General features: G+C 48.0%; 1 protein-coding gene across 5 annotated transcripts in view; it reads left to right on the plus strand.

Annotated features, from left to right (window-relative positions):
• The window catches only part of LOC135240471 (formin-like protein 2), a 63,668-nt gene extending 48,340 nt beyond the window's left edge, over window positions 1-15,328 (plus strand). For 3 of the 5 annotated variants that reach the window (XM_064309953.1, XM_064309957.1, XM_064309958.1), the window contains 16 exons: window positions 112-222; window positions 773-922; window positions 1,450-1,551; window positions 2,132-2,447; window positions 2,811-3,011; window positions 5,595-5,719; window positions 6,138-6,340; window positions 7,265-7,499; window positions 7,625-7,693; window positions 7,807-7,887; window positions 7,999-8,128; window positions 8,439-8,602; window positions 8,963-9,064; window positions 9,254-9,352; window positions 9,744-9,867; window positions 13,317-15,328. In XM_064309953.1, coding sequence (XP_064166023.1) covers window positions 112-222; window positions 773-922; window positions 1,450-1,551; window positions 2,132-2,447; window positions 2,811-3,011; window positions 5,595-5,719; window positions 6,138-6,340; window positions 7,265-7,499; window positions 7,625-7,693; window positions 7,807-7,887; window positions 7,999-8,128; window positions 8,439-8,602; window positions 8,963-9,064; window positions 9,254-9,352; window positions 9,744-9,867; window positions 13,317-13,426 — 2,322 coding nt within the window. In that variant the 3' untranslated portion in view covers window positions 13,427-15,328. Of the gene's footprint in view, window positions 1-111; window positions 223-772; window positions 923-1,449; window positions 1,552-2,131; window positions 2,448-2,810; window positions 3,012-5,594; window positions 5,720-6,137; window positions 6,341-7,264; window positions 7,500-7,624; window positions 7,694-7,806; window positions 7,888-7,998; window positions 8,129-8,438; window positions 8,603-8,962; window positions 9,065-9,253; window positions 9,353-9,743; window positions 9,868-10,712; window positions 10,828-12,641; window positions 12,742-13,316 lie in introns of all 5 variants that reach the window. The other 2 variants (XM_064309956.1, XM_064309954.1) reach the window with 2 other exon arrangements.
• Window positions 15,329-19,296: the final 3,968 nt, after the last annotated feature.

Genomic DNA, 19,296 nt, shown 5'->3' on the forward strand with positions numbered 1-19,296 from the left:
CCTGCCTTCTGGGAAAGGGCTCCCTTTAGCTGTGAGTAAGCGCGAAGCTTGTTGCTGTGTCTGTAGCGCAGAGAGCTGTCTGAAAGGCCGTCTCCTCCTCTCTGCTCCCAGGTGGCCTGCATGCAGTTCATCAACATCGTGGTCCACTCGGTGGAGGACATGAACTTCCGCGTGCACCTGCAGTTCGACTTCACCAAGCTCAGCCTGGACGAGTACCTGGACGTGAGTACAGGAGGGGGAGAGAGGCGTGAATTATTCATTTGGAATGTGTAAAAAAAAAACAAAGCTAGCCTTTCTCTTTTTGTTTTTAAAAGCTGGACGGATCAACCCTGTCCGTTCCCCGGCTACCAAAATATCCAGACAGATTCATTCACAGATTAGAATCGTCTTGTTTGGGGGAAAGAAATGTGCCCCGGTTTGGACGCTGAATCAGATATTTTTCCTCCTCTGGATGGAAACTGAATATCAGACCTGTCACCTCCCTGTTCCAGAAACTTCTGAAACCTGGCGCTTTGGTTATATACGTTTGGCCAGGCAGGACTCTCTTAAAAAATGTGATTCTCTGTCCAAGTAGGACTTTGATGGTAAAATAAACAAATCCACAGTGGGGTGCACGTTGGGAAATTCCACAGTGCGTAGAAAGCGAAAGGGTCTGTTCTCAATTAGGCCCTTCCTCCGTGTGTACGAACCAAGTTGGACGTTTTCTCTCCAGAGTGGAAACCAAACGAGGCCGTTTTTCTGTGTGTGTGTGTGTGTGTGTGCGTGTGTGCAGAAGCTGAAGCACACCGAGAGCGACAAGCTCCAGGTGCAGATCCAGGCCTACCTGGACAACGTGTTCGACGTGGGGGCCCTGCTGGAGGACGCCGAGACCAAGAACGCGGCGCTGGAGCGCGTGGAGGAGCTGGAAGAGAACATGTCTCACGTGAGAGACCAATGGGGTCGCGCCGCCCGTTAGCCAATCGCCCGTCAGCCGGTCAGACCAGTTCGCGCGCAACGTAGCCCCTCCCCCCCGCGCTCCGCGGCGACGTCGGGGATGTGACGGGATGCGTGCGTTCAAATCCTTAACACACGCTGGCTTTGAAGGAGCTTTAGATTACGGGCTCGTGGTTTGGTTTAGCCCGCGGGCAGGAGAAACGCTCTGCCAGAGCCGCCTGGGCGTGCACCTCCACAAGCCCGGCTCGTTTGCTAAGACCTGCTTTGACTCCTTTGTCAAACCACCACAGCCTTTGCTTTAATCCTCTGATTTATTCAGCAGTTTTATGAGGCAACAGAACACGTACACAATCATTAGTTTGTATCGTTAACTTTAAATTCTAGATTTTGGTCGCCTTCTAGTATTCAAAAGCAATGGTTTCAACATTAACTTGCATTAGATTCAGTTGAGTTGTCCGGTCTGCAGTGTTGGTTGTGATTCCGTTCTCATGGAAACGTGTCCGTCGCGTCCCTTAGATGACGGAGAAGCTGCAGGACACAGAAAACGAGGCTATGGCCAAGATTGTGGAGCTGGAGAAACAGCTGATGCAGAGGAACAAGGAGCTGGATTCCATCCGGGTGAGTCTGCCTGAAGGGGGCGCTCTTCCAGTCAGAGGTGCCAAACTCGAGCCCGCTTTCCATATTTTTTTCTTAATCGTCTACGGAAAAGCTGCTCCTTGTCATGCAGGTGTTGAAAAATAGCTGCAACTTCTACGCAGTCACTGCATTTAACTGCTGAAGTCAGAGGCAACTCTTTGTGTCAGAGTGTTACACGCTTCCCGTTGATAACACTGTCAGGTGTTTCCACTCCTACACAGCACCTGACAGTGAGAAGTGCTTCTACGCGAAGCACCATTTATAGATAGTTTCATTCACCACAAATAGAGTTTCGATGACAGCTTTCAAATTGCTGTCTTAAAAGTTTGAATTAATAATTTTCTACCCTTTGAAGAACAGGTTTTTTAAGTCAGTGTTCTGGAACTCTGCTTTTAATTACCAGTAGTGATTGTGACATCAGCATTAGAATGTTCGGTTAAGAACATTCTAATCACACTCATATTTGTGATCTCACACCTTCAAAGGCTTAAATTTTATTGGCCGGTCTGTCACCGGAACTCCCCGCCCTCCCGGTTCACACCGCCTCTCTCTCCTCACACAGGAAGTGTACAAGGACGCCAACAGCCAGGTGCACACGCTGCGCCGGATGGTGAAGGAGAAGGACGAGGCCATCCAGCGGCAGTGCCACCTGGAGAAGAAGATCCACGAGCTGGAGAAGCAGGGCTCCATCAAGGTCCAGAAGCGGGGCGACGGAGACATCGCCATCCTGACCTCCGGGTCGCCCGACGGCGAGGGCGGGGCCGGGGCCTACGCGGGCGGGGCCATCAGCCCCCTGGGCCCGCACGCCGGGGGGCTCCTGGGCGGGGCGTCCCCGCCTCTTCCCCCTCCGCCACCTCCGCTGCCGGCGTCGGGGTCTGGTAGGTGGACCCCTCAGACTTTTCTCAGACTGGCATATACACTGTGTTACATTCTTTGTGTCTTTTGCATGAGTCTGGTTTTATGAGCACATTGATTGATTGATATATATTCTGCTATATTCTTCTCTCTTGAGTTTTTCAGCACATGAATACATTCTGACGTGACCCCCCCACCCCCGAATGGTTTATTAAGCTCTGACAGCTGTGGAGCACATGACCCCCTTCTGGATAACCCCCCCCCCCCCTCAAGCTGATGCTCTAACTCCCATTACCTGATCTCTGGCGAGAGGGGGTGCTCAGTGTTCTGATGCCAGGCTGCTCCTGTTTTCATAACTTTCCTCTTCTCTCCCTCCTCTCTTCCAGTGCCAAACGGGCCTTCGGGTACCTCCGCCCCGCCCCCGCCCCCTCCGCCTCCCCCTCCTCCGCCCCCGCCCCCTCCCCCACCCCCTCCCCCGGGCCCGGCCGTGGACATCTCCCCGCCCATGGCCCCGCCCCCGCCCCCCGTGGCCCCGCCTCTTCCTGGCTGCGGGTCCCCCACCGTCATCTTCAACTCGGGCCTAGCAGGTAAGGCCGCCCGGAGGCTGGGTGTGCGTGTGTCTGATGTCTAACGGAGACAGCGCTGGGTTATTTTGCAGCGTGGCATTATGGTTAAGGATCTGGGTTAATAATCACATGGGTGCCGGTTCAGTTCCCATCTAGGGCATCGCTGCAAGTAACTTTAACCCTTTAAGGTGTAAGATCAAAACGTGATTAGAATGTTGTTAACTGAACACTCTAACGCTGATGTCACAATCACTACTGGCAACCAAGAGCAATAGAGTTCTAGAACACTGACTTAGAATTTTGAAAGAACATTCCAAAACCCCTACTCTTCAAAGGATTAATGCATTAGTATATATCCAGGTATAGTGCATGAGTGTAGGTCACCCCAGATAAGTTGTTTCTCCCAAAAAATGACTTTGTATTATTGTTATTATTACTGCTAGCTTTGCACGATACCTTATTGATACATTCATTTATAATGCCCCATCCGATGCAGTTTGTAACTTGTGCATACGTTACAAGACTACACTTAGCATTAGCCTGGTCAGCATTGCTTGATACTGTTTCCATTATTTTTTCTCAGACGTCTGTGCACACGTTGGGTCCGTGACTGTGTGCACAGCTGTTAGCCGTGTTTGCGGCAGCGCTGGTGATTCTGGCAGACTGAACGCTTCCCTCCGTCCCCCCCCCACCCCCACCCCCCACCCCCCTGTCCTCCGGCTTCGGGAGACAAACACTTAAAGGGGCGGGGACGCCGTTTACCCTGCGCTATTTAAAGCTCTCCTCACTTCCTGTGTATCTGCTCAGATCTGGCCACCGCCGCGTGACTGGCCGGGTCGGGTCATGTGACGGGCCGTCCTGAGCGCGCGCGGCGGGTCAGATGGTGCGGCTGGGGCTGCCTTTGACTCACCGCCTCGCCGCGCTGAGCGAACAGCCTGTCCTTTTGTCCGGGTGCATTCTCAACACGTTACTGTTCAGGTCCCACGCCTGCGATCTCGCGTGCAGTCTGTTTTTTTTACTGAAAATAAGCTGATCGCGCCTGACATAGCGGTTCTCGGGAAGAGCCTCATGTGGGATTTGAACTGGCAACTCCCTGATTACGAGGAAGCGCCCTGGCGTCGGCACGGCACTGCACCGCTAACCGAACAGAATATGGAAGTGGCTTTCCTAGATGTGTCAGGGTTCTTCTCGTATGGCTGTTTGTACAAGACTTGAGAATTGTTGACCTTTATATCTTGTATAAATGCAGCCTCTTCAGCTAAAGTTTACCTTCCAACTGTCATGTTAGGTCATCAGTGCTATATGCGCTTAGTGTTTTTTAACGCTAGCAGTGCAAACATGGATTCGGGGGGTGTTTGGTGTGCTGGATTACGGTCATCCTCTGTCATGGGTGTGACTGCAATATTGAAAGTCCTGCCGACTGCAGTAACGGCTGAGTTTTTTCTCTTTTGTTCTTAACGCTTTCTTTCCGGCTGTTTTCTTCCCCTTCTCTCCTGCCTGCAGAGGGACCCATCAAACTGTTCTGTAGGTTTTTTTCCTCTGCCACTGTTTCTCTTCTCCCTCCGGCTCAAGGGGGCATGGCATTTTCAGCTGAAATTAAAGCTTTAAACGTGCGCTCTGGAGGGGGGATTGGCGTCGAGGCTGCTCGACGTCGCGCAAACCGAACGCTAAACTGAACTCGTTCGCTCGCCCCGCCCCGCCCGCCCCGCAGTGAGCGGTAAAGCAGCGTAGCGTTTAAAAACAAAAGTGCACACACTTCAGACCAGTGTAAATTTCCAGTCAGAACGCGTCAGAAAGGAACGAGCGCATGTCCTGCAAGTGACTGGGTTTCCTCCCTTTATATATCTTTTCATCTCTTCCCATAATGACAAGACTTGCGAAAGCCTTGCGAAACACAAGCCTCAAGACATAAACGAAAAAAGAAACAAAGTTTCTTTTATGCACTTTTAAAAAAACCTCAGCTGAAAATGCCATGTTTGTATCCCTTGTGCTGAACTGCTGTGCTGTGTAAGTGTGTGTGTGTGTCTGTAAGTAAGGTCTTACATTCTCGAGTCGTACGCTGTTTGTTTTCGTTTGCATGCTGAAACACATCTCCGTGTCACTGTGGACTGATTAAAGAGATGTGGAGCCGTTGTGTTAGCACGGAATGCTACGTGTGCCGCACCTCCAGACCTTATCATTCTCGCTAACTGTCTCCCCTGTGCCTAGACACCGTGCTCAGGACTGTCTGGTCATCAGAGATACAGCCGCCAGACTGAACACAGGAATTTATTACCTGCATATCTGGTCCCACACCTGCTTCAGGCATACTAAAAGTACATACTATTGGCCAACCAATCGGAGAGAAATAGACGGCTGTGTAGTGGTGTACTACTTTTAACACTGAAACACTTAAACTCGGAACAGGAAGGCACATCCCCACTTCCTGTGCGGCAGTTTGCGTCTACATGTGTCATTCGAGGGGGCAATCCGTGTCGAACTGGGGGCTCGTTTCCATCTCATCGCCACTCACCGACGAGCCTGTCTGTCACCCGCCCAGGGCGGGGCGTCCGCGAAGCTCCGCCCTCTCCACCGAGTAACTCCTCCTCATCTTCCTCCCCGCAGCGGTGAAAATCAAGAAGCCCATCAAGACCAAGTTCCGCATGCCGGTGTTCAACTGGGTGGCACTGAAGCCCAACCAGATCAACGGGACCGTGTTCAACGAGATCGACGACGAGAGGATCCTGGAGGTGAGGGAGGGGGGGTGGGGGTCACGCATGGTCACCTGACGCACGAACACCGCCCCAGGGATGAGATTCTCTAACCATCCGCTCAGCTTTCAGCGTACACTGGCGCACTAAGGCAGTTCACACACTGCTAATTTTAAAAAAATTTAAAAATGAATACACGCGCATCCAAATTGTCACAAGCGCAAGTTAGAAGGGAAATTGCTCCCAGTTGTAAAGGAGAACAAGTCGTGCAGAACAGCGAGCGCGACGTGATTACCTGACAGCGAGGAATCGAAATGTCTGTTTACTGCACTGCTTGATAAACACAGACTTAACGGGGGAATTTTTGTAACAGTTATTTGTTCTAATCACAAACTCCATGTCTAAATGTCACGGGCTGTCTGATGCGATGTTTCCCCTGGATCCGCGCTTTCCCCAGGATTTGAACGTGGACGAGTTCGAGGAGATGTTCAAGACCAAGGCGCAGGGCCCGGCCATCGACGTGACGGCGAGCAAGCAGAAGGTCATCCAGAAGGGCCCCAACAAGGTGACGCTGCTGGAGGCCAACCGGGCCAAGAACCTGGCCATCACGCTGCGGAAGGCGGGGAAGACGCCGGAGGAGATCTGCAAGGCCATCCAGATGTGAGCCGCGCGCGCGCTAGCTTTTCCTTTTTTTTTACTCCCGGCATCTGAGACGCCGCTGCCCTCGCCTGTTTCAGATTAGGCCATTTTGGCTCTTTCACGACCAGATGCTAGCCATGCTTGGAATGCTAAAGGTTTCTTGTGCAGTAAACGATGAACTAGCCTATTATGCATGGCGGCATCCTTTCCTTTGCGGTCTCACACACACGCGCACACACACACACACACACACTCTCACACACTCACACACTCTCGCTCATTCTCCACATACGCCAGGAAGTGCTTGAATGATGATGTCACTACTGTCATTTCCTCAACTCCAATACAATTAGCCTGTTTGTCTTAGCTTCTGATTGTCAGTGAGAGATTAGTTAGCGCTTTAGCCTGAGAGTGACCATGAAAATTGGCACATAGCCCAGTCCAGTCTTGGCTCAGCTAAATTTGTTGTTTGCACATGGTATTTTACCCTTCCAAACATAGCATATTTATTCATTGTGAATAATGTACAATAACCAGATAAATTGTACTTTATGTTTCAATTATTTTTTTTTTTAAAGAACTAGCATAATTATTCCTGTCATTTATGTGACTCCAAAAACAGACTTTTTTTTATAAGAGCGACACGGTTATCCGACTTCATAAAGAGAAATCACCTCTTTTTACCACCTTGTATATATATATAACTCTGTACAGCAGTGCCATAACCGGAGAGAATAACCAGCCGCGGGAGCCGGGAGAGAGTCGCGGCTCTGTAGCAGCCCGGGATTTATGTGCCGTTTGGCTTCAGCGCCGCGGCGCCTCGTTAAAACACCGCGCCGGCCTGAGAGAGCAGCAGACGCTCGCTCGCTCGCCCGTGTGAATCAGAGCGCGCTCGCTGAGGTCTCTGCCCCCCCCCCCCCCCCCGTCCCGCCCGCCCCGCCCCAGATTCGACCTGCGCACGCTGCCCGTGGACTTCGTGGAGTGCCTGATGCGCTTCCTGCCCACGGAGAACGAGGTGAAGGTGCTGCGGCAGTACGAGCGCGAGCGCAAGCCGCTGGAGAGCCTGACGGACGAGGACCGCTTCATGATGCACTTCAGCAAGATCGAGCGCCTCATGCAGAAGATGACCATCATGGCCTTCGTGGGCAACTTCGCCGAGAGCGTCCAGATGCTCACCCCGGTGAGGGCACGGGGACTGGCGCCGCCCGATGATGTCACAGCCTGTCGCCTGGCTAATCTACGGGAAATCCCAGCAGGAGATCCCCAAACTAACCATCGTTGTTTTTGTTTTTTTTTTTCCCTCAGCAACTTCATGCGGTTATTGCAGCATCGGTGTCAATAAAATCATCGCAGAAGCTGAAGAAGCTTCTCGAGGCAAGTGTCACGAGAAGCAATTTTCCGCGCGGTTTTACTTCTGGCGCCTTTTAATTGTGGCCGACCGCTCTGGGAGGCGAATTTACATTCTCAATCTCGCATCGCTCTTTCAGATCATCCTGGCCCTGGGGAACTACATGAACAGCAGCAAGCGTGGAGCGGTCTACGGCTTCAAGCTGCAGAGTTTAGACTTGGTGAATATATTTTACCCGCTCCCTCGCAAAAAATGCGTCTGCGTAAAAATGCGAAGTGCATCGTGGGTAGTCGTCCTCGGCGCTCATTGTTCTTCCTGTGTTTTCTCTCAGCTGTTGGACACCAAGTCCACCGACCGGAAAATGACGCTGTTGCACTACATAGCTAACGTGGTGAAGGACAAATACCAGCAGGTCTGCCTGTTCTACAACGAGCTTCACTATGTGGAGAAAGCAGCGGCAGGTATTTAAGGACTATTTCTTCTTTATGTCTGAGAACTGTTCTGAACTTCTGTCCAGCCAACCTTCGCATTCCTCAACTTGTGTAAGGTATTTGATATGCGCGGTTTGAATACCGAAGTTCCTGTTTGCATTCTTGCTGTAACCAGCACCTCATTGGTGGAGAGACACAGTTGTGCACAAGGCTAAACTAAAGCCTGTCAGAACTAGACAATGTATGCGGTTGTGTGTGTGTGAGATCCGAGTCAAAGGCATGCTGGGATTAGTAGTTCCCCGGACGACGCGCCTCTGTGTTGTTTACCTGGGTGCTGCAGTGTCGCTGGACAACGTGCTGCTGGACGTGAGGGAGCTGCAGAGGGGCATGGAGCTGACCAAGCGGGAGTACAGCATGCACGGCCACAACACGCTGCTCAAGGACTTCATCGCGCACAACGAGGGCAAGCTCAAGAAGCTCCAGGACGACGCCAAGATCGCGCAGGTGAGGGGGCGCGCGGCGGTGTTCCCGAGTCCCCGCCCTCCCGCTTACCAGCGGGAGTCTCCGCCTACCAGCGGGAGGCTCCGCCCTAGTACTTCACTAGTGTATTTTAGCTATGATGTCACAGATCCACATGGTAGACATTGGAGTCTCTCGTTTGCACTCAGAACACTGATAAATAAGTATATGAGCCTTTATTTACTTTGAAACGTGAGTATTTTTGTCTTGTAGAATTGTTTGTGCATTTATTTTCTGATTAAGTCCGTGAGCTTTAAAATTTTTTAAAATAAACTTTAAAACCTGATAATCTTTTGTCTTGTAGCAGTGTGCACGCATTCATTTTTTTCCCTCTTTCTCTGATAGGACGCTTTTGACGATGTGGTGAAGTTCTTCGGGGAGAACGCCAAAACGACGCCCCCTTCGGTGTTCTTCCCCGTGTTCGTGCGCTTCGTCAGGGCCTACAGGGTGAGAGGCCGACGATCCCTTTACGCAACCCTCCGGGGGGCGGAAGCAGGAAATCGGACCTTCCGAAAACCTGCTTCCCATGCTAGTCTTAAAATAAACGCACGAGTTGTGGAAGCTGCTCGGCGTCGCCGGAATATCTGCATTTGGTCCGTCTTCTCACCGTCTTTTTTCTCGCCGTCTTTCTTCCAGCAAGCGGACGAGGACAACGAGCAGAGGAAGAGGCAGGAGCAGATGCTGATGGAGAAGCTTCTGGAACAGGAGGCCATGATGGACCAGCAGGACCAGAAGGTAGGGGGCGCTAGTGCGCTGGAGTAGTTCAGCCAGTGGCAGCTCTGATGTATTCTCATATTTTTAAAGGAAATGTATTTATTTTGTAGTACGGTAGTAAAAGCTGAATGTCTTAACACTACTATGCATGTGTGATGGTGTTGTAAAAGTACTGTTGGTTTGAGATTGAAGTGTGACAGTGCTATAGATGTGAGATCACTTGTTGACACTTTACAGTACAGTGACATAGTGGTGTCAATGAATTTGAGATGGTATCTGACAGTACTGTGGACGTGGTGGTGTTGTGTGTGCACGTGTGTGTGTGTGTGTGTGTGTGTGTGTGTGTGTGCCTGTCTGCCTGTGTTTGTGTGTGTGTGTGTGTGTGTGCACCTGTGTATCTCTCTCTCTCCAGTCCCCATCCCACAAGAACAAGCGGCAGCAGCAGGAGCTGATCGCCGAGCTGAGGAAGAAGCAGGTGAAGGACAGCCGCCACGTGTACGAGGGCAAGGACGGCGCCATCGAGGACATCATCACCGGTAAAGCCGCGCCGCGCCCGCTCGCCCGCGCCACACGCGCCCACACCTCCCCCCTCCACAGCCCAGCCGGCTGTGTGCCCACAGGGCACACCGGCTAACGTGCTAACGTGCTAGGATAAGGAAACGTTAGCACGCTTTCCTCCAACAGTACCCTCTCTACCTCAGTCGCACTCAGCCGTTAACAATGACTTCTAGATGACTAACAATACTTAACGTCCCGGCAGTTTAACTCGATGATTAAATGCCTTTGGTGTACATTAATCTTTGAGTAATACATGCATCGTTGCCTAACCTAATTGTGCTGTGGCCAAGCTAAAGCGTGTGCGTTATCGTTTTTAATTTGCTTGTTTTGACGTAATGTTATAAGCTGTAGACGGGCCAGGCTTCTGATAAAGAAGAATTAGTTGACCGGAAAGCATGTATTGATCTTTGCCGTATAAAACACCGTCTGCATGTTTAATAGAATGTCAGCAAAATGTTCAGAGAAGATATTGTTCCTGCCGCTTGTAAAATGTTGTAAACAAAACCCCCTAACCCGTATACTAATTGTGTGTGGTAGACTAACTGAACATTGCAGTAGCTTGTGTGACCATGTATATAATCCAGAACAATATCTCTCTAGACCTGAGAAGGCTACAGAATGCCCAGTAAAGATCTCTATTGTGCAGCACAATGGGATGGACTGTGTTCAGAAGCCTGGCGGCCCTGCCGTTCATTTAACCCAGTTAGAGTGTTTTTTAATCCTGCTCTGTTTCCCTAGGGTTTTGCTAACCTGCTGCAGACCCGTAGATGCGTGGCTTGCTCCTTACCAATGTCTGTCTTGTCTGGCTGTTGTTCCAATACAGTTCTGAAGACTGTGCCGTTTACCGCCCGAACCGCCAAGCGGGGCTCTCGGTTCTTCTGCGAGCACACGCACACTGAGGAGATCCATTACTAAAACTATGCTCTCTCTCAGAAAGGGTGCAGTACAAACAAAACGCTCTCTTCATGCGTGTTCTCCCTCACTCTCCCATCGGTTGTGCGTGCACCGGCTCACCTGGGTGTGAACGTGTGTGTTCGGGTGTCTGCGGGTGTGTGTGTGTGTTTGTAATTATGTGTGTGTGTGTGTGTGGGTGTGTGTGTGTGGGTGTGAGCATGTGCGCGCATGCATATGTGTGCGTGCACTCGGATGTGTGTTCGTAGGTGTGTGCGTGCAGGTCTGTGTGTGTGTGTGGTGTCTCACGGGCGTTGTGTGTGTGCACACGTGTCCCTCCTCCCCCTCACAGCATGAGGAGGGCCCACGGGAGGGGGGCGCTGGCGTTCCCTCCTCCCCTGCATGAACTGCGTCACGTCAATCATCCATCCGTCCGTCCGTCTGCACCGTTCTGTGACACTGCACGATGCAAACCAGAGCAAACCATAATGTCACAGACACATTTTAAAATACATCCCACACGCCACCGCAGACTTACTGTTAAATTTATTGTCAGCGGTTCATTCGTTCTTGATTTGTGTGTTATAGCATGCAATACAAGCGCCCTCTGGTGTTCAGTTAGCAGTAGCACACCCAAAGCATTTTTTTCCCACAGATTTTGTAGCCTGTGGATTTAAGAACCCTCTTGTCTTGGAACAACAGCAGCACGCCTAATGCTCCTCCCCCTCAAAATTAGATTTTAGATTAGATTTAGATTTTATTAGACCATAGACTTACACCAGATGTTACTTTATATTATGATTAGTATTGTCATTAATGCTACATCACACAGTCAGTGGTGTTATGCGTTAGTAGTCATAGTAATATTTCCTTATCTCCTCTAATGTATATTCCTATCTAGTTAATACGTAGTTTAGCTCAGGTTTGAACACGTTTTTTTAAACGGCTCTCTGAGTTGTGGCATTATACATTGCTTGTGTGTCCATGTGTCCACGTGTGGTTGAGATCTGAGTGTTCATAATGAATAACCGGTGCTGTCTGGGGTCTCGCATGATGACGCTGGCTTCCTCCAGCTCCTCCTCCTCCTCCTCCTCCCTCACTCCAGTCTTTACTGCATGCTTGCCGGGTGGTGGGGGGTAGTTGTTCTCATGTCACATGACACGCTGTGTTCCATCGCATCCCAGGGGGGCCATCCCATAATCCCTTGCATGAAGCATGGAAAAGCATTTCCCACGGACAGTTGCTGTTTCATGTGTCGCATTTCCTTGTGCGTGCGCATCGCTAATGACAGCCAGATACATGACTTTTGATCGTACTGCTAAAAACAAAAAATAATGTTAACATTTTCACTCTTATTTTTGTACCATTTGGGAATTTTGGTTGTTTCGTTTAGCATGAGATACATGTATCTGGCTGAATGCATGCTGCTTTTTAAAAAAAACTAGATTTAATGTTGATGGTTTGTATAAAGATACGGTTTGCCGTAAAAAAGGGATTTCTTTTTTTGTTTAATAGTGAATAATTACACTGTTTGTGCAAAGGCTTTTATTTTGGCTTTGTCTTCACGCTGAGAGTCATTCTACGAAGCAGCTTGGGTTTTTCCGTTACACAGAAACGCTTTTATTTTTATTTTTTATTTGCTCCCTCGGCCCGGCAACGCCAGCAAAAGCCTCCAGCTCCGCCCCCCCATCCCCCCTAATGCCCCGCCCCCGCCTCGCTCTGCCCCGCCCTAATCCACGCCCCGCTTCGCTTTCATAGCTAACCGGCAGCAAGGCCAGCCAGCACGAACACTCGGGTGTGACTCCGCTCGTCACCCCCCCCGTCTTTCATTTAACCTCCATTTTGTCTTCTTTTCATCCAGCCCTAAAGAAGAATAATATTACTAAATTTCCCAATGTCCACTCGAGGGTAAGGAATTCCTCCAATAGCACCCCTGTGCTCATGGATGTGACCCAAACCTGGCAAGAACCTCTTTTTATATTACCTCCATCCTCTGTGCTGTGCTGTACTGTACTGAGCGCCCCCCCCTTGCATAAAATGCCCTGCCTCTTATCTCTGACGTTTGCTGTCCCCCACCCCAAACTCCCTCTAAGCTACCTGACATTTGAATATTTATTGATGAACTTGAGTTACGCAGAGTTTGGGTATGCTTGTAATGTAGTGTATAGGAGACGCTTACCAAGATGATTTTTAAACCCCCATTCTCCCCGTCTTTAAATCATACAATTTGGCCAGTCAAAGCTTTAAACTGTCTCAAGAGGCAAATTGGAAATAAGGTCAATAATTACCCACGACACCGGTTCTCCAGCTAGTGAGAGAATCGCCATTGTAAAAAAAAATAATTGCAAGTCCATTTTCTCAGTTTTTTTTTTCTTCCTCCCAGAGGACGGATTAGGCGTGTTTCTGTCTAACTCAAGCTGCTTTGTCTGATTGGCTGCCGGCATAACCCGGCCTCTGGGCTCGTCGAAAGGCTTCGGCGCAGGTGACTGACAGCTTTTCCCCTCCCTCCCACCCCCCCCCCCCCTCCCCCCCGCAGATCTCCGAAATCAGCCCTACAGACGAGCTGACGCGGTGAGGAGGAGTGTCAGGAGGCGCTTTGATGATCAGAACTTGCGGCCGGCGAACAGCGCGGAAGTGGCCATGTGAAGGATACGCGGACGTGACGGGAAAGGGGGGGGGGAGCTTCGCACCCCCGCGGAAAAAGACTGAGCTTTCGCTACGAAGGATCGCTCTGTAGGGAGGGGGGAGAAGGAACGGGAACGGGAGGGGGAGGGTATGAAGCGTAAAGATTTTTGGAAACCTTGGACAAGCTAAGTGCCTAAATGAAATTCGGACGATTACTTCAAGCAATATGACCCGGCCTGGCTGTAGTAGTTTCTCAAATGACTTTTTATTTTATTTCTTTCCCTCGATTTTTTAAAAAACTGGACACAAACGTCTGTAAGGAAAGGACCCTTAAGTCTTTCCTTGGAAAGCGTTCGAATGTAAGGAATGTTGTTATGGAGCTGTTCTGTCGAAGGTAATTCCACAACAGTCGCGTACTATGAAGTTCCATAGTATCCTAATACATTCCGGTGCTGCTGCCTTTAGCCTTGAAATTTATAATGCTCGTTGGCTGCACTTTTTAAAAAAAACATCAGCTTTTACCTTTTTTACTCAGCGGCTAATGGCTTTTTTTAAAAAGAGAAGGTACCCCGTTTAGTGTGGACCGGCTATAAGAAAGAAAATTTACCCTCAGCAAACGTATAAGAAAGTTGTCAAAGGGTTTTTGAACCAGTTGCTCACAAAGCAAGGAAAGCGCAGGTGTGGAGAAATGGGCGGAGTTAACAGGGCAAGGCGGCGCTCTAAAGACGAGACAAAGCTAATGTGAATTGTACATAGGCCACGCCCCCCCATACTAAGGTATTAATATCTCATTCATCAGTGTTATGGTTAGTGGACCAAGCCGTAAAAAGACAACCCTGTACAGTGTGACGAGATCATCTACTGAAGTAGAGCTTCAGCGCCATTCAGTTGCAACGCAGCTGTGTTTGTCGAGTGTGCCGACAGAGGGACAAATCACTTTTTTGTGGGGGGGGGGGGGAAGGGGTAGGGGAACAGACCACATGGAAGATGTGTCCGAAGGTTAGACGCACTTTCACCAAAGCCTAGGGGCCGCAGACAAGGCGCCAAGGGCTACTTGAGTAGATTGTCGCGAATTGCCATGATTTTTTTTCATGAAACTGAACTGGATTCTCATTTTTGTACTTTCTGGGAAAAAAAAACAGCTTTTTGGCTAACGGATCTAGGCGTTTGTGTCTACTCACCGTCTTTGTAAGTTTAATGTATAGTATTTAACCACTGAAACTGTTTCCATTCGGTTTTTTGCTCATACGGCCCTCTTTTACGGGAGTTCCAGTTGTTTTTTGATAACGTGTAGTTATATTAAAAACGCGGCGAAACAGGCATTCACAGACTTTTTCTAAATGTACAGATATTTTGCTACAGAATTACCATTTTTGTCTCATTTCCCTCAACGTAGCTTAAGGTCAACATTGTACATATTGTTTAAACGGAAGGTTTGCCACACACTGTGCTATACGGTTTGAATGTTATTTTAACTTATAGTTTTTTGTGTTCTGTTTTGTATATTTAATGAAGCAGTGAAGGAGGGCGGGGCTCAGCGGCGAGACGGAGAGAGAGAGCGTTTAAATGGAAAGACCTCTCACGCTGAGCAGAACGCCCCGCGTCATGCCTGCCTGGCGATAAAGAGGCTTTCGACCTTTGACCTTTTCAGTGAAGCTTTTACCGGTCTGTTGACCCTAAAACACCCACTCCATAGCATGTGCACCAACTGTATTTCTTTAACAAATCTACATGTTACATATGTGAACTCTTGACTCCGTTTCATCTTTAGACAGGACAATAACGGGCATGGTTTTTTTTCCCCCGCAATGTATTATAGGTAATAATTGCTTATTTGCAACATACTTTTTAATAACACAACTCAGTTAGACCTCTGATTTCTGATTTCAATGGTTATGATCAAATAAACTATTTACACATTTATATCTTGGCCTGTGTTTTTTGGAAACCTTTCTTTCTCATCTCATGTAAAATACCGATTGAAGGCTATTTAAAAAATTGGCAAAGCTTTAAGCCTGAAACAATATGGCACAATCCAGACACTAACAAGGCCAGGCTGTCCTACCAAACTGAACGACCGAACGAGAAGGACGGTTGCCGGAAGTGGTCGGGAGAGGTCATTGGCTGGAACGGGAGAAACTGTCTACAGACCAATAATCTCTTCAGCACAGCTTTGGCCTCTAGAGCAGCCAGACTGAAGTCGCTTCTGAAAAAGCTGAACAAAGCCTGGAGCTACAACACCTACAGGAGACATGTTAGGAATCGGGGGGGGAGGGAGAAGAGACGAGCGCTGGCAGTGGCCGAACGGTTCAGCGAAGGGTGAGAGGCAATAATGTGCGTGTAGTAACAAACGCAGTTCAGTGGATCTCGAGTTGCCCAAGAATTTAGAAGCAAGCAATGCCAAAAAGGATTAGCAACCTGCACTTATCTAGGCGGCATTCCAACGTTACCCGTTATGGATTCAAGCCCTTGGTGAGGGCTGCTCTATTGAACGCATGCCAGCCATCTTCATTCCTGGTCCTGGCAGGCCTTAGGTTGATTGATTGAATGAAGATCAAACATATGCCATGATGTCACCAACTGAACATTCCAGGACCTAAAGTAGGGGTGGGCCATTCCAGTCTTGGAGGGCCGGTGTGTATGCAGGTTTTTATTTACACAAATTACCCTGGCTAATTGAGCCAGGTGAAAAAAACCTCAGTTTGTGAGATGGTAATTTAGACACAGGCTGTATGAATTCAAATGCAGCACTTTCATTAAGCTTACCATGATTGGGTAGCCCAATATAAAAGGCACACTTATCGACACTGCATTCGAAAATGCACTAAAATCAGCAACCCCCTGCATCTGATCATTTTTTATCCTTACCCAGGGGTGGTGCCACAGGAGCACTGACCCCAGCTGAAATCTTGATTGCCCCCAGCTGAAATCTTGATTGCCCCCATCTGTGCCCCTCTTCTCTCGTCGCTCCAAGATGTTAAATCCTTGGCTAAATTTTAAAAGACGACGAAGCAAACTGTGCTGCTTATTCACACCCTGCGACTCCTTTCTCAGCTTTTTTAACGTTGATAAAAGCGAAAATAAGCTTGTGGTAAGTTTACCTGCTTAGATGAATTATCCAGTCATGTTGTGCATTCTTACTCTTCAAGAGTTATTTATTTACTTTGTGAAAACGATTTTAATGGTAGCCTAACTAGCTACGTTAGCATAGGCGTAACTAATTAGATAAGTCTACTAACGTAGAGTAAAGCTTGTCAAAAATGGAACAGAACCATATTGCTATCTTATCTGAGTAAGAAATTGATGGAATTGACGCTAGAAAGGCATTTTGTGTTTACTACCGCCTGTAAAAATTACAATAGCCTACTCCATTCAATTTTTATTTCTAAATTGTAACGGTTTTGTTATAGCATAGGCTAAGGGGAAATGTGTCAATGCTTACAGGCGCACTGGGCACGCTAAAGTGTAGAAACAACGCAAAACACAAAATGGAGAACAAATACAAAGCGTAATTTTAAAAAAAGAAAGTAATTTCTTCTGTCATAACTAATCCAGCTCTCTTCTCCTTTTCCCCTCCTTCTACTAGCTTTTACATGTGTACGGTCTCGCTCATCGTAGTCATTAATTCCACAAGGAACAGTACAATAGCTTTGGTTGTTTGTGTGAGCAGGGACCGTACACAAATCGATTGCATTTGTCTTTAACCAATGTCGCAGTTTCGTTGAAAAAATGAAAGTATGCAGGAGGCCTTATCTCCAGACTTACAAATTTGTCTTTTCTATAACTGCAACGCCCACAATTTTTGATCCCCGCACTGAAGTCAATCGTCAAAGTAAATAATCTTCATCACACGACTGCAATTAATTAATTTTGATTATATCAGAGGAGAGAGCAACCCATTCACACCTGAGTACCGGTACCTGTGAGGCTGTGACATATTGTCTGGCAGGGGGTTTTGTGAAGAAAATGGAATAAACATTTTTCAGAATTCTAAACATGCACTTATTTTAAGCTCAAATATTAGGAAAAGTCGTGGGAGGAAAGGGATATGCCTTTGTGATGTTCCAGTAATTGTAATTTTAAAGCCCAAACGCCCGATGGCATCGTCTCAGGCCTTTCTAGTGGTAATGAATAAATCAATTATTAATTGAAATGTAATTAGCAATGTTACTTTCTTATTGCAGCTCTTTCTTGGGATAATTTCTAGTTAAATTTTAAAATTTCTTTAGTTAAAACCACTTTATTGCATCAAGATGCTAGATAATTATGTTAATCTCATTTTTTTCTTTTAATATTAATCATCTATACTATGTGCAACTTCCTTTTTGATCAATTATAACGTGTGGAGTTATATAAAAAGACAACAAAACATCCAATAGACACAGGACATTAACTGAACAAAAATCAATTTTTGGCTTTTGGTGAACATGTTTTAAACTTCTGGAAGAACTGTTATTTTTAGGGTTTTTTTTAATCTCTTAATTTCTGCTGATCTCTTGGTTTATTAGAAAATATTAAGGAAAATTTTGGTATTGTGTTTTGGACTGAAGCTCACGTACATTGGCGTGTATTGCACACTGGATTTTGAGACAAGTAGCCTATAATCTGGCTCCCCAAAACCTCAATGCCCCAGTGCAGTGATGGGGACACATAGGAGATGCTGTCTTTCGGATGAGACCCTAGACCGAGGTTGTGACTCATTGTGGTCATGTGATTAAAGATCTCATGGCACTCATCCTATTTTTATACAGTCTATGCAGTCTTCACAAAGAGTAGGGGGTTCCCCAGTGTCCTGGCTAAATTCCCAACCTGGCTCTCTCTACCTGCCACCTAATCATCCCCTGATTTAATTGGCTAAAAGAATTGTTCTCTCCCTCTCCACCTCAGCTGATGTGCGGTGAACATGGAGAGGCTGCTGCATTCAAAATGGCTGCCTTGCATCACCCAGGCGGGTGCTTCACATTGGTGGTGAGTTTCCCCCTTCATCACTATAAAAAAAGCACTGAGTTTCAAGAGAAGTGCTATATGAATGTAAGGAATTATGATTATTGCTTATCACATGGAGCAGAAGGCAACAAGCGTTCAACTGCTTTTCTTTAGAAGAAAATTGCAGAGTGTAGTGAGAGCTAAAGTATGAATTGGATGCTCTGATAGCCTAGCTTCCTAAATTTTAGCAGTCATCATGGGAAAATAGGGATTTTTATCCACTGCCCACTAGGCTGTGTCGCTGCCAATTTGTGGAAGGCAGGGTACCTGAAATACTCCCTTTGACATTAACTCAGTCATCATCACTTCCTCTTTAGTCAAGGGCTGGTCTGCGAAACTGACAAATTTTAGTAAAGTCCCCAGCCCCAGGGGTATTCTTGCCTACTCCAAATCCCAGGGCTTGAACCTTTAGGGGTAACTTTAGAAAGTAGGTGATGAATGTAGTGATGTAATCGGGTCAGTGGGAATCTGAGGAAACCTACGAGACGTTCACTCTGGTAGCAGGATTAGTTCAGACTGTTATAACAACTGAAATTGTGAGTCTGTTCCACTTGGAGCTAAAATGTTAGATTCCCACTGGGCTAGCATCGGTCGCTAACAGGCTACCGTCTCTTCGGTCCTTCCCTTCCGGGGCGCTTCCTTTGATTTGCACAGCCCCAAAAGCAAGCCGTTGGGAAGACGGATCAGAAAAACGCATCAGTCATTAAATGTTATGGAATTGGTGATGAGCATTGTTCCAGTCTGATGATGTAACCTGTGCTGTAGTGTAACAAACCCACATCAGTGTAAGGGAAGAGCTACTAGCTGCCCTGTTCACCTCAACATGACCCCTCCTGTACTGGATGCACTTCGTTCAAGTCAGTTAGTCACGGGTAACTCCATTACAGACACACGTGGGGCAGAGA

This window comes from Anguilla rostrata, chromosome 15, assembly GCF_018555375.3.
Source record: "Anguilla rostrata isolate EN2019 chromosome 15, ASM1855537v3, whole genome shotgun sequence".
Lineage (NCBI taxonomy): Eukaryota > Metazoa > Chordata > Actinopteri > Anguilliformes > Anguillidae > Anguilla > Anguilla rostrata.